This window comes from Cicer arietinum, chromosome 1, assembly GCF_000331145.2.
Source record: "Cicer arietinum cultivar CDC Frontier isolate Library 1 chromosome 1, Cicar.CDCFrontier_v2.0, whole genome shotgun sequence".
NCBI classification, from domain to species: domain Eukaryota; kingdom Viridiplantae; phylum Streptophyta; class Magnoliopsida; order Fabales; family Fabaceae; genus Cicer; species Cicer arietinum.
The window spans coordinates 45,310,127-45,326,315 of record NC_021160.2 but is presented as its reverse complement, the minus strand read 5'-3'; the positions used below and the strand labels follow the sequence as shown (position 1 = coordinate 45,326,315).

The 16,189-nt window shown below is 26.2% G+C and overlaps 1 protein-coding gene across 1 annotated transcript; it reads left to right on the top strand.

Moving 5' to 3' along the window:
• Window positions 1-4,615: 4,615 nt before the first annotated feature.
• LOC101491086 (probable E3 ubiquitin-protein ligase ZFP1) lies at window positions 4,616-10,362 on the top strand. Its single transcript, XM_073364084.1, has 5 exons — window positions 4,616-4,796; window positions 5,329-5,504; window positions 6,190-6,273; window positions 6,345-6,512; window positions 10,132-10,362. Exons 1-5 carry the CDS (start codon window positions 4,616-4,618, stop codon window positions 10,360-10,362), a joined length of 840 nt encoding a protein of 279 aa, XP_073220185.1.
• Window positions 10,363-16,189: the final 5,827 nt, after the last annotated feature.

The following is a 16,189-nucleotide window of genomic DNA, read 5'->3' as shown; positions in this document are numbered from 1 at the left end:
AAATCTGAATGGTATGTTCTTTATAAATCAAAGTGCTAATGTTATAATCATGTGGTCATTTATGAATGACATTAAATCTTGTCTTCTAGAAAGTGCAAAAGAATTTATGAGCTTTGTGAAATAAATACATTGTGTGTAAACTTAGGAAGCTAGTCAATATATGAACTAAAGCAAAGTTTCCCATTAATGATATTTGAAGTTCAATGATACTATTACGTCAGCTCGAATTTTAGGAAAATGTTGTTCGATGTATATATCCGAAGTCAATGAAAGTAAGTTTAATGTTTTAGTTTTATATTAGATATTTTTTGCAACTAATGATCTTGGTCTATTATGTAAAACTCATAACTTTCTCTCTAATAATTTTGAAATAAAAGATATGAGTGAGACAAGTTATGTGATTGGAATATAAATATTTCGTGATAGATTTCAAGGATTGTTAGGTTTGTCTCAAAAAGCATATATCAATAACATAAGTTTTACATACATTTGCAAAGGATGAAGGATCACATTATATGAGATCTAAGCATCTTGAGGTGATTGAATATTCAAATGAATGTTTTGTCGAATGTGTAGATACAAGAAATTCAACATTTGATTAAAACAACCAATCAATGTTGCATCCACCACGGAGGATGAATTTGTAGCATGTTTTAAGGCCACAATTCAAGCTATTTGGCTACGAAACTTCATTTCATGATCTAAACTTATCGACAATATTGTTAGACCCCTGAAAATTTACTGTAATAATTCTGCAATAGTCTTCTTCTATAAAAACGACAACTATTCTACAGGTGCTAAGTATATGAAATTGAAATACTTTGCCGTTAAAAAAGTAATTCATAAACATAAAGTGTCAATGGAGCATATTAGCACCAATCTTATGATTGTTGACCCTTTGACGAAAGGGTTACAATCTAAAGTATTTGGTGGTCACGTAGAAAATGTGAGTATTATATCTACTAATGAATGACCCTGTAGACAATATTGATATTATATCCCACATGAATGGCCATGCAAAAAATATTGGCATTATACCACAAGTGAATATTGAATGATGATGTTTTATTTATGTGCATTTGACGCTTTAAGCTCATTTATGTGATGTTTATGACTTTATTTTATTTTTTACTTTATGTACTCATGCAATTAATGATATTGAAAACAGATGATATTATAATTGAACCCAGTATACACTTCTCAACTTAAGATCATATTGAGGAGAAAAACTAATATAGTAGTACATAAAAGGAAATATGTAGATTAATGTTATATAACCGTCGTGACTCTTATTAGTTCATATTTTTAAATATAATGAATGATGGAATCAATGCATGTAAAGTTCGTTAATACATATTATGATTGATGTATAGTTAAATCACATAAGTTAAGTAGGAGAATATAAGAATAATTTTATGAATAGTTAAATTTATAGTGATGACTCATGTAAAATGATACAAATATCCTTGAAAGGATACAAAATATCCATGAAAGAGTGCAAATAAATTCTATTGATATTAGCAACTTAATGGAAGTTACTAACTAATGATTTCAAGGATTTTGTCTCTACCATAAAGTTTCTCTGCCAATAGCCATCAAAAAATGGTCATGAGAAAGAAGGAACGGAAAAAGATAGATAGATTGAGTATCAGTGAATTATTGCTTCTACTTTCTATCATGACATATATTTCTATCATGACATATAATGGAAGAAAGTATGTCATTTATTGTATTTTACGTGAGAATCATAGATCCCAAGATCCTTATAATTAATATGTTAATTTTTTTTTAGAATATAACCATAAAAACTACAACTTACAAAACATATTTTAAAAAATAATAAATTTAGATAAATTTAATTTGTTTACCTTTTATTTATTAAGTAAAATAAAATTCATTTAATGCATGATTTTGGATTTTTAAAAGTATAAAAAGAAAAATATCATTAATTATATCTTAAATTTTTAAAAAAATTAAAATTTTGAGACAAAGATAAACTACTTAAAAGAACAAAAATAAAAAATACGATTTAAAATATGTAGTTTCCTTTAAAGAAGTAAAATTCATTTTTAAGAATGAGTAGATAGTTGGTTCTTACTAAGTTATTTGAATATTTAAAGTCTTCAAGTAGAGATTCATGAATTTAAATACATTTTAAGATTCATGAATATGAATATCTTAAAGTTTACCATTCTAAGATAACATTAAATGTATGTTTCTAATTATAAAGAAACATTAAATCTATGTTTTTACTTATCTTAGTCTGTTGAGCTCGTAGAATGAATATTCAAAATAATTAATTCCATTTTTATTGTTCTTCGCGTCGTTGCAACACCATCCAAACTAAAAAATATATACTTTCTCGAAATATTTACGTTTTTTGGGCCAACAATCTGATTTGACTTTTCTAAAAAATAAATATTTAACTATTCATAATTTTAAATAAAAATAATTTTTTTTTTAAAAAAAGAAGTTATATTATTAAGTAATTTATTTTTATTACAAAATTAATTTTTTTTATAAAAATAAAATATATTAATAACAACTTTAAGAAAATAAGTAACCTTAAATCATAAAAACTCACAAGTATTAATTATTCTGTGTTAAATTTTTAAAATAATTTAATGATATTTTCATTTCTACACATATTGGATATAAATTATTAAAATGATAATAATTTATAACTAAAATAATAGTCAGTCAAAAAAATAAAATATGAAATGTCAAAATATTAATTTTTAATAATAAGTTGACAACTTTAAAAATGATTATTACATTGAAAATTATAATATATATATTAAAATAAGGTATATATTTTATATAAAAATTATATGAAGTACGATGACAATCAGGAATATATTGGCAAATTTTTAATAATTAAATAATATTTTTCAGAATTGTTATAATTATTAAATATTTTTTTTAGAATAATTGAAAGACAATATATCTCACTCATGTATTGCATTTTACGTAAGTATATCTTTTTATTTTATGGATATAAGTACATCAATGCTTTTGAAAAATATTTTAAAATACTTAATTATTCTTTATGTTTTTAGAAAAATTGAAAAAAGAGAAATCAATCAACCGTATATGCTTAAAGAATACAAAGTAAAGCTCTTATAAAGTAGGCTTCATAAACTAATAGCGTAAATATTTTAAATGAGATACTATTATAATAAAAGTCAATCTATCTATTTATGAAAACTAAACGATTATAATTTAGTGATGGTGTAAAAAAAATCTTTTTACTGTCTCTGCATATGAATTAAATCCATTTTAATTATGTTATGCCCTCTTAATTATTTATTTATTATATACATTTAACTTTTAATAAACACATTAGAATTACCCAAGACACATAAATATCTTGCATATAAATGTTGAAGAGCATCATTTTATCTTTTTTTAAACTTTTTTTTAATGTTATGGTAAAGGTTGGATTTTTATTTTATGATTATATCTATAATTTTGATTATTTTAAAAATATATTAAAATTATATAAATATCAAGAAATAAAATAATAAAATAGTCATACACCTCTCCCTTATCATATCATATACACAATTCTTTTGGCAAAATCCTATGTTTATTTTCAAAATTAAAAAGTCCCATTTTCTCTCTCAACAAGACAACCACCGTCACCATCTATTTATCGAATTTTCAGCATCCACAAATATTATCTAGATAATCGGAGACCAGATCTGAAATTATCTCGTTCAGATCTTTCATTTTCACTATTCACTTTTATTTTAACGTAGTCATCAACTGACCATCGTTGAACTAAGACTACCACTGTAAGTATTATATTATTTTGTCTCTTGCTTTCATTATCAATATATATAGATAGATATATCTCCCTTTCAACTGGATTTTCCGGTGATAACATTAGTGTTAAAATAATTGTAGATAAAATAAAGATTGAATCTATGTTTGTTGAAAAACGTCAAATTTTAGTGAAAAAAGCCATTATAAAAATTTCTAGAAATTCGTACAACCAAAACTTGAGACGACTAGGTATTTTTTGGGATCGATGATTATTTTTATTGATATTTTTTGAAATCGATGATTATTTTTATTGATATAGAGATCAAACAATTGATTCAGTTAATAGAAAATTTGAATAATATATATAACATATGAATAGAGTTTTGAATTTCTATTAATTATTGAAAGACTTAATTAAACCATTTCTTTTAAAAAGAGATTATATTTCAAATATCTTGAAATGTATATAAAGTATGATAAATATCATAATAAAATTATATTTAAAAAATTAAAAGATGTAAGAGAAGTCTAAACAATTGAATCAAAATAAAATTTTATAATATTTCGAAGACATATAATTGAGTTTATAAATACATGTAAATTTTATGGAATAATATTAACTACATTTGTTTCAAATGTATTAATTTACTAAGATAAGTTTTACTAAATTGAAATGAATGAAATATTATTTTTTAATTATTTACTATATTATTAAGTTGGTTAACTAGTTTGCTCATACGTCAATAGAAAATAATTATTTTAAAATTTTTATTATGAGTGAAACTTTTTAAAGAGGATAATTTTCAAATTGAAACTTTTTAATATAATTTTCAGAAAAGGTGATATCATGGATGATGGTAGAGGTTCAAACAAAAGGATTAGAAGAAATCACCAATCTTCTAATGCTTTAGCTAGTTCCTCTAATGCAAGACACACTAATGGAGTAGCACAACTTAGAAATAACCACAACCGTATGATTTCTGAAAACTCTTTGGGGCAAAATTTTCAGCCAATGCCACATTTACAAGGTAAACACTTTGTTTTCTTATTTTGAGGTTCTCCCTTTTGCTATTTGCTCATATAACTTGGATGTCATGTAAGTCATTAAGTTGTAACATGAAATTATTATGAAATTAAAGGCAACGAAAATATTTGTAAAATCATGGAAAAAAATTTAAAGGCAACAAAAAATGCTAAGTTTTGTTTTAATATCATTTTTGTTAAATAATTATTTTTAGAAGTTTTCATTTGTTTATTTACGAATAATAAAAAAAATCAGAATAAAAAAATATTTTAAATAATAAGTTGTTTTAAATATTTCTTCATAAATATTATTGATAACCAATTGTCTGATTACATAAAAAAAAAAGTGATTTTTATTATATTATACAGACATAAAACAATTAAATTTCTACTTGTTTTTTTTTTTTTATAAATATAGTGTCTACATTATGGAATTAATGCGAAGGCATAACATTGTTTTATAAATTTTTTTTTTTTTGCATGTAAATATATTTCTTTGAATTAAGTTGTTTTGACTGCTTTCGTATCATTCTTTAGTACCCAACGTAAATGGAAGTTCATTAGAGGGTTCAAGTATGGGTTTTCAAAGCTATCTTCAAGAGACAATTAGCAACAGAAATGGTCTCAGACATCCTCATCCACAACCAAGAGCCATGCCCGAGACAACTCTCGCACATCGAACACTCGATCCTTTTGGTTTTGTTGTCTTTGATGTAATATTTTCTTACTAATATAAGAGTTAAATAGTATTCGTGATCGCTTAACTTATTTTTTTTTATTTGATCATTTATTTTAATTTTAAATAACAATTTGATCTTTTATGTTTTAAAATATCAACAATGTTATTCTATTTTTTTACAAAAATTCATTAAAAAATTTAAACAAAATTCATAAAATTAATAATCATCTTCAATATAATGCAAGTTTCATCAAATACATAATTCAAATATTCAAATAAACTCATATTTTCATCTCAAACAACATCAAATTCATCAAATAAAGAATGAAAATATGAGTTTATTTAAATATTTAAGTTATGAATTTGATGAAATTTGCATTATATTGAAGATGATAATTAATTATGTGGGTTTTGTTTGAAAATTTTGATGAATTTTTGTAAAAAAAGAATAACATTGTTGACATTTTAAAACATAAAAAATCAAATTGTCACTTAAAATTAAAATAAATAACCATATAAAAAAATAAATAATAAATGACTAAAGCATTAACTGAAATTAAGTTAAGGGACTGCGAGTGCTATTTAGCTCGTATAAAAAATAGGGAGAGAAAAAAAAATTCTTTCAATAATTCTCATTTCAGAAAATCTAGTGACTCTATACATTGAATTGTTCTTTTTTATTTAATTGATTTTGGTATAATTGAACTTCATTTGTATAGGGTTTTGCTTTAATTGATGAAGAGGAAAATTTAGTTGACCAATATCAAGATATGCGGTTGGACATTGACAACATGTCTTATGAGGTAAGTCCATATTGTATTTTCCTAACAATGTGAAATATATATGATTGTGAAATTTAAATTATTAATTATAGGAACTTCTTGCCCTGGGAGAGAGGATTGGCAACGTAAACACCAATTTATCAATGGAAACAATTGCAACTCACTTGATGACTAAAAGTTATTCACCAAAGCCCATTACTATTAATTTGGAGGAGTTACCTCCTGACGATCAAGAAGATGATGCATGCATAATATGCCAGGTGTTATATTTTCTTTCAATATTTTCACTTATTTCGTACAATTTCTTCCCTTAAATATATAATTATTTAATTTTTTTTACTAACAAATATACTGCTAATTATTTTACGTATTTTTTTTTACAATCGACAATAAATATTATGATGTAAACATAAAATAATTGTCCCTTCTGAAAAATAATTTTATAAAAAATTTAATATTACTATAACTAACTTTTATAATTCTTCTGATTTAGTCGTCATATCCCATATTTTTTATATAGAGATAGTAGTTGATATTCAAATTTAATTTTTCTATGGCATTCTCTTATTAATTAATTGGATAGGATGAATTTAAAAAAGAAGAGAAGATTGGAATCCTGCAATGTGAGCATGAATATCACGTGGAATGCATAACGAAATGGCTTCTTGTAAAAAATACATGTCCTATATGCAAATCAGAAGCTTTGACTCTTGGAGAGAAGGATGAATAGGAATTCATGAATTCAATCTTTATGCATGAATATTCTTTTAATTTTTATGCATGAATATCCTTTTTTTTTCCTTCTTGGATAATTTAATTTTGGACAAAATTGAATATTTTGTTATGTTCTTTCTGGCACTAGAACTTGGTATTATCTATCTATTTGTGCAAACTTTTTATGTTGGATGTATCATTCTATCCAAGTTAACTATTCTGGGCACCAAAACTTTGTATCGATCAATTTGTAGACACTTTGTTCTATTGAATTATTTAATTACTTTAGGTAATTATATAGGTTTTTTTTTTTCATTTATTATTTTGCTATGCATGAGTTGAATTGAAGCTCTCATAATTGTCCTTGTGTTTTACATGGTAAAACTTCTTTTGTGGTATTGAATGCTGGTTGCCTTTACTAGAGATTTTGTGTGTTGGATTCATTGAATGTTGAATTTATAATACGAGGTATTGTTAATTTATGACTTAATTATGTAATACACGTAAATTTTTGCTTGTTTTGGTTCTTATGGTTATTTTTGGTTTATCTAGTTTGAATTTTGTGACTTTAGAACGAGAGATTAAAAGAAATATTACATAATATATCTACACAGTTGTTTTTTTATACTGTTAGTCAATCGCAACCGTTAGATTATAGAGATATTTGACTTTTACCATAATTACTATAAATAATTATGATGTTCTAAGAATGTAAAACGTTTTACATTGATAATGTATACAAAGTGGCATATGTAGTTTCTACTACAAAGTGACACCCTTATTTTCTTAAATGTAGATGTTTCGTAGTAGTTTTTTATTGGTTGATGATAAATATATTCATAACGTTATTTTTGAAACTGACTCATATGTCCTCCTCTCCGTGATAAAAAAATAATATACTTAGTTTACTCACTAGGTTATGCTCCTCAAATTTCATAAGATGGAATGGACCTACTCTTTTAGCTATTCTCCAAGAAATCAAATAGATGTGCTTATTTTTTAGTTTAGTTTGGCGGCAATACTCTTTTTTTATTCAAATAATATACCCACCTTTTTCTTTGTTAGATCCATTTTTTATATATGATACTCAAAATTATCATTCTCAGCTTTAGTTTTAGTTAATATAATTTCTTTTTAATAAAAAAATAATTTAAAATAGAAATATATGAGTACTTTTTTTCAATTGGTTAAAATAAAAATAAATTTCACAAAAGAATGTATTTTATTAGTGATGTATCTATTGAGTACCTTGAAAATCAAAAAATTTACATAAAATTATAATACACTAATTACAATTGTTTTGCATATATCATACAAGAGAAAAATATTTGTCATTGACATTTTTTATTTTTTAAAAAAGATCTTTCACAAACCAATTAGTTAAAAGATAAATTGTTTGATCTACGTTATATGAAGGGATCACATTTAGATTATAGAGATCTTAATGTTAATTGTTTTGTAAATAATGTGAAATACAATACTAGACTAACTTCTGCTTTATGACATTTTCGCTTAGGACATTCCCCTAATAAGTGGATTAGGATTCTTAGTAATAGGTTGCCTTACATTTCTTGTAACGAACATATTTGTGATATTTGTCACTATTCTAAGCAAAAGAAATTACCCTATGTTTATAGTGATAATAATGTTGCTAATTCCTTTGATTTAATTCATGTTAGACATATGATGACCCTTTTATGTTCAGTCTAGACAACATTATAAGTACTTTCTAATTTTTTTTATTGCACTAGGTACTTATGGGTAAATTTCATGAAAGACAAGTCTAAGAAAAGAGGCCACATTCATAATTTCATAAAGATGGTCAAAAATCAGTTCAGTGCGAAGATCAAAACCATTAGGATTGATAATGGTTTGGAATTTATGATGCATAATTATTTTTCTGGCAAAGGCATAGTGCACCAAAATGATAGAGTTGAATAAAAACATCAACATCTTTTGAATGTTGCTCGTGGCCTTCTCTTTCAGTATAACTTGCTTGAACATTTCTAGTTTTATGTCATTGCAAATATTGTTTGTCTCATTAATAGAACACCTACCCCTCTTTTATCAAACAAATCTTACTTTGAATGTTTACATAAAATTACTTCCTTGATTTGAATAATCTTAAAGTTTTTGGATGTTTGTGTTATGCCTCCACTATTAGTTTTGACATGTCCTAGTTTGATGTTAGAGCAAGTAAATTGATTTTCTTGGGATACAAAACATGGTCAAAAGGTTATGTCTTATATGACATAAATAACATAGGTTTTTACATCAAGGAATGTGAATTTTGAGGAACAATCATGAGAATTCCACATCCATTAAATGGGATTACATAAAAGGTAAGCACACTAATAAGAGTCCTAACATATCACTTGATCACTCAAAGACTCCACCCGAAAGTGATATAGCTAGATCAACAATGGATGAGGGGCTTTCACAACCTTCAATCATACCAACAAAAAGATAGCAAGACAACTCTTTAATCACTGATTCAGATGGTGTTAGTCAAGATAACACAACTCAAGAAACAAGTATGAGAATGTCTGGTAGAACCATTAATCAACCAATTTATCTTGATGATTATGTATACAACATCTACAAGTACAAGGACAAGAAAATGAATACTCCTTATCATATCTCTAATTAAGTTTCTTATGCTAATCTCTCCCTTAGCAACACAATTTTAGTTTGTCAATCTTTGAAGTTGAACTAAGAAATTTCTATGAAACTAATAAGTCTGAACATTGGATCAAAGCAATGTAAGATGAACTGACATCTCTCTAATTCAACAACACATGGACCTTAGTCACCTTGCCACAAGAGATCACATCTATTGGAAGCAAATGGATCTATAAGATTAAAAGAAAATCTGACGGAACCATTGATAGATACATAGCCAGATTGGTTGCAAAAGGATTCAACAAAAGGGAGGGACTAGATTACTATGATACTTTTAGTCTAGTTACAAAGATCATAACAACCAGAGCTTTTCTAACTTTGGCTTCAGTTCACATTTGGTTCTTGCACCAATTAGATATTGATAATGCATTCCTCTATGGTAATCTACATGAGGATGTCTATATGACACTACCTCCATATATGACTTCTACTCTTTTAAATGTAGTTTATAAACTAACATAGTGCTTATATGGTCTTAAGCAGGCTAGTAGGCAATGTCATGAGAAATTGCTCACAACCATAGTCAAGGCAAGATTCTATCAAGCTAGCTCAAATCATTCTTTATTCGCCAAGGTCAACAACCAATCATTCATCACACTAGCTATCTATGTGGATGATGTCATCCTGGAAGGAAATGACATGTCAAAGTTCCAATCCCTCAAGGGATTCCTACACAACAAATTTGGGATCAAAGATATCGGGGCCCTTAAATAGTTTTTAGGGATTGAAGTGGACCAATCTTACAAAGAAATCTCTATATATCAAAGAAAGTATTGTTTGGATCTTCTCAATGATACATGCATGAATGATGAGATGTAAACCAACCAACACTCCAATGGACAACAACTTAAGACTACAACAAAAAGACAATTCACTTAGATATAGATTGTCATATAGGAAGGGAAAAGACCCAACATGAAACCATGAAGACAACACAAATTTCAATAAATAAATAAAAAAAAAAATAGTTAGCTGATTATTTTCACCAAAGCTCTTCAACTTATATCACTCACTAGTTTGTGGGGGCATGTTAGAAAACAAGGTTAAATCAACATGCAAGAGATCAGTCAGTCATCAGGCACAAGCTCAAAGTCACCAGCCAGATAACGACCACAAGTTCATAGTCACCAACAACCAAACATAGTAGCAAGTTCATAAGTCATCAGTCACTAGCCTATAGTCACCAAACAGCCAAACACAATCAGACGCTCATTGTCACTAGGCAGCCAAACACAATCACTAGATCATATATAAGTCTCTCCAATCCAAGAAATTTCTCTGAAGCCAATAAGTTTGAACATTAGATCAAAGCAATGAAAAAAGAAATGATATCTCTCCAATCCAACAACACATGTAACTTAGCCTCCTTTTCACAAGGGATCACATCTATTGGAAACAAATGGGACTATAAGATTTAATGAAATTCTTAAAGAACGATTGATAGATAGAAGACTAGATTGGTTGCAAAAGGATACAACCAAAGGGAGTGACTATATTACTGTGAAACTTTTAGTCCTGCCACAACTAGGCTTTCAATTATTAAAAAATTTAATATTACTACAATCAACTATTGGGAAAATAACACAAACAAAGAAATTTAAATAGCATAATCAAACACAAGAAAATAACGTAGAGAATAATACCATGTGAAAATTGTTACAAAACATAGACTTTTCACTAATACTATACACCCCTATTACAGTTATACTCTCTAAAGAGAATATATAACTACTTCGCAAATATCTAAAATGAGAGAGAGAGAGAGAGAGAGAGAGAGAGAGAGAGAGAGAGAGAGAGAGAGAGAGAGAGATATATATAAAATAAAAAACTTAAAGTGTTTATGACTAGTGCAAATTATAATGAAAAACTAGAGCTCTATATATAGTCTTGAGCTCCTTCTTCCTTTACAATTCCAAACAATGTGACATTCATTTAATTTTCTCAATTTCATCATAATCTAACAATTTCCACCTTGATTGAAATTGATGGATTTTTAACATTCACTGTCTACACCAAAAATCATAGTTCAGAAGAACTATCATACTCCACAATAAAAAATATATTTCACTTGAGGGTAAACCACTTGAAGAATTTTTTCTCCATGTCGAAACCATGCTAGAAAATATGGTGCAACCTCCATGTTGGCTTTCTCAAGAAGTTCTTCAGTAATCAACATAATTTCACAACACACATTTCATCAATATCAACCAATGTTCATGTGTTAACCCACTAACAACCAACATCGAGTTTAATGAAGCGTCTTCCTCATTTTTCAACCTGCATTCTTCATAAATAATTTTGCTAACAACTTCTTCAAAACTCAAACTTTCCTTCCCACATATCAAAACAAGTGTGATATATGCATATGAAGATGGAATAGACCATATCAATCTTAACACCTTATCTCCATCTTCACATTCAGAGAAAATACCATTTAGAGTACTTAGATTATCATATACTTTCATATTCTTATCCATGTGTAAATTATAAAATTATTCCTACAACAACAATTTATTTGAGATTACTTTTCCTTGATATAGGCTTTCAAGTTTCTCCCAAAGCTCTTTGGTTGTCGATTTGTCTTGCACATTCACAAGTATATTTTTAACCAAACACAAACGAATTGCACTTGCAACTCTCAAATCAAATTCCTCTTATTTTTCGTTGTCCATTTCGGAAAATTTTCCTTTCAGCGCTTTATGTAATCCTGGTTGAATCAACACATCTTTGACTTGTATTTTCCAAAAGCCAAATTCAATTTTTCCATTAAATTTCTTTATGTCAAACTTAATAGCACTTGACATTGTAGCGGTATAAAAAAATGTAAATCGTGGCACAAACAGGTTCCCAAGTAAGAGAGGTGAACCACAAAGGATCACTTAATAACCAAGTCTTACCTTAGTCAAGACATTTCCTAAACATCACTTCTACAATACCAAAAGCTATTGATACCAGATGTTCGGAGAGACTAACACTATGTAAAAAATGTGTTACAACCACACTCTCTAAAGAACATATTTAACTACCTCACAAAACTCTTAAACAATAAAGAAAGAAAGAGTCGTATATAAATTTAAAGTATTTCTAACCAGTGTAAATTGTAATGAAAAACTAGAACTCTATATATAGCTTTAACTCCCTCTTTCTTTACAATTCCAAATAACATGAAACTATTTCAATTTCCTCAATTTGAACCAAACCTAACACTAATTTTTATAATTCTTCTTATTTAGTCGATCAGGGTCCTATATTTTTGTGATAAAGGTAGTACTTGATATTTCAAATTCAATTTTTCTTTGGAATTCTTCCTTTGATGTACCTATCCATTGTTCAATATTAATTAATTGTATAGAATAAATTTAATAATGAAGAGAAGATTGAAATTCTCCAATGTGAGCACGAATATCATGTGGATTGCATAACGAAATGGCTTGCTGTAAAAAGTACATGTTCTAAATGCAAATAAGAAGCTTTAACTCTTGGAAAGAAGGATGCATAGAAATTCATGAATTCAATCGTCATGCATGAATATCTATTTTTTTTCCTGCCCTTTCTATTTCCTTCATTGATAATTTAATTTTAGACAAAATTAATATTCTGTTGTGGTCATGCTAGGCATACTAGAACTATTTTTTCGGTATATATCAATTTGTGAATTATTTTTTATGTTGGATGTATTTACTTTAAATAATTATATTAATACTTTTTTTGTATGTGGATATTTATGGATTGTTTAAAGCTCTCATAATTCTCCTTCAATTTTACATGATTGCATCTTATGTTAATTATACTCATGGATGTCAAACTCTTGTTACTATATATATTGTGAATTTAAAGCCTAAATATGTTTCTACTTATGTTTTTTATACTATTTTTTTTAAAGAGGCTAGCAGTAAAATTCGCATACTAAATATAGAGAATAGTTTATCATTTTATTGTTTTATCCTTTGATTATTTTTGTCCACTGAAGTTCTTATACTTTTTTATAGCTTAATTACGTTATTGTTTCATCAATTTCTTAACTCAATTGTTTCATGATTTCATTTTCTTAGAAATTTGTCCATTTGGTCCGTTTAATTTTTTTTGAAGACACTATATTCTATAGATTTAAAAGAAAGTAAATACATTTTTACTTTGTAATTGCGTCTTAAAAAGTTTAAGTTATTAATTGAGAATGACACCTAACCAAGTTTACGATGAGCCAAAGTAAATAACATTTGAAGTCATAGAGAGTGAATAGAAAGGCAAAGTACGTCCTTCGATTGGTTTAAAGTAAGGGTTGAAAGAGTTGAAGATGAAAAGACCAAAGACCAAAGTACGTACTAGTGTAACACTACATGAGTTTAATTTTATTTTTTATCTCTCTATATTTATAATATATTTTTTTTTTTGGATAAGCAATACAATGTTATATATGATTTTTCTCCAGTTTACTAATTATTAAAAAAATTAATTATTATATTTAAAATTGTAATATGTTATGAGAGACTGAACCATAGTTTTGAAAACCAATCCAAACATCTCGGTTGGACCAGTCAAACCGAACTTATATAGATTCTAAAAATTGACTAATCTTTAACTGTGAGAATAGTTGGAGCAGTCTAAAACCGTTGAAAACAAGTCAAATGTATTGATACTAAAAAATATATTTTAATGTACAAATCTTATATTTTTTATTTATCAATTTATTATAAATATTCTTTTTGTCTTGCAAAAAATATAAAGTGATCATTGAATATTAACTAAACTTTATTTAGTCTTACTTAATTTAAATAGTTTATATTCAATAGGTACATATTAGTTATATGATGTAATATTAAAATATATTTTTATATAAAAAATTATTATAAGATATTTAACCATTTCTTTAATATCAGCTTTTCCTAATTCTAATAAGGATTTATGGTGAGGATATGAAAACTAAATTATCATAATTGTATATGATGTATGATGAAAGTTAATGGTGCAAATTTGATGCTAAAAGTTGAAAGAAATTTAGATTGCATTTTAACTAACAGTGTAATTTTACTTAGGTCAAAGACTCTTTATCCGACTAATGAAAATATTAGAATTAATAATATTAAGATGGGTTAATATGTGTTTTATTATATTAAATTATCCTAACAAAATTAATTTATATATAATAAGTTAAAATTTTAAAAATAATTATGACATTGAAAAATTAAATATTAATGATAACTTATTTTATATAAAAAGTATATGAAGTATCAAAATTGTATTTGGCAAATTGTTTATTATTAAATAATATTTATAGAATAATTAACTAACTATAATATCTCCCTCATTGATAATAATAAACAATTTGCCAAATACAAATCTGTTATGTATTGTACAATTAAATACATTATTTATCATATGTATTGTACAATTTGCCAAATACAATTTTATTATTAACAAATTGAACAATTAAATTATGTTATGTATTCTTATTTATTTACTTATTTATTTATCATATGTATTTTAATATTAATAAAATAATAGAATTGAAAAATCTAAAATTGACCAGATACATTAAAATATCTTTCATATAAATTTTGAAGAGCATCAATATTTTTACCTTATTTTAATTATATGGTAAGTGTTAAATTTTTATTTGAGAGTTAGACCTATATATTTCATTATTTTAAAAATACACTAAATAAATAAAAATCAAGAAAGAAAATAAAAAAAAAAGTAATTTTTTCACACTTACTTTCATAAGATATGCTCACACTTTTAGCAAAATTATCTCATACTTCTCATTTTCTCTCTCCATAAGACAACGAAAGTCACCATCTTTTCAACAGATTTTAAATCGTCTGAACATCATATACATAATCAGAGAACAGATCTGAGATCATCTCATCCAGATCCTTCGTTTTGATTGTTCAATTTTTTGTTCTATCACAATCACCAACAAACTCATCGTCTTGCCACTGCCATCACTGTGAGTATCAATTTTTGTTTAAAAACGTCAAATTTAGTTGAAAAATACTCAATATCTCTTTGAGTTCACTTAATCAAACCTTCAAACATGTAGTTGATGATTTTTTTGAGATCAATTATTTTATATATACCTATCAAGAACGAAAATACATGACAAAAATACACTACAAGTAAATAAAAATCAAGTAAGAAAAAAAAATTGCTGCACTTCCTTTTATATGATATGTTTTGCAAAACCCTATCATTTTTCTCATTTTCTCTCTTCATAAGACAACCATTGTCACCATATTTTCATTAGATTTTAAGTCGTTTTGAACATCATATACATAGTCAGAGACCAGATCTAAGATAATCTAATCCAAAAACCTCATTTTGACTTTTTAATTTTTTGTTCTATCACATTCAAAATTCCTCTTAATTCACTTAATGAAACCTTCAGACATGCAATTGTTGATTCTTTTGAGAACTATTATTTTATATATACAAGAAAGAAAATACATATATGATAAAAATACACTAAAAATAAATAAAATTCAAGAAATTAAGAAAATAGAAAAGTAATTTTTTTACTCTTCTTTATATATATATATATATA

What these genes read in the sequence shown, in the direction of transcription:
- LOC101491086 (XM_073364084.1), top strand. Translation starts at nt 4,616, where the DNA reads ATGGATGATGGTAGAGGTTCAAACAAAAGGATTAGAAGAAATCACCAA. An exon ending in TTGGTTTTGTTGTCTTTGAT is followed by an intron (nt 5,505 to 6,189) that starts GTAATATTTTCT and finishes TCATTTGTATAG; the next exon opens with GGTTTTGCTTTAATTGATGA. An exon ending in ATGCATGCATAATATGCCAG is followed by an intron (nt 6,513 to 10,131) that starts GTGTTATATTTT and finishes GGTCTTAAGCAG; the next exon opens with GCTAGTAGGCAATGTCATGA.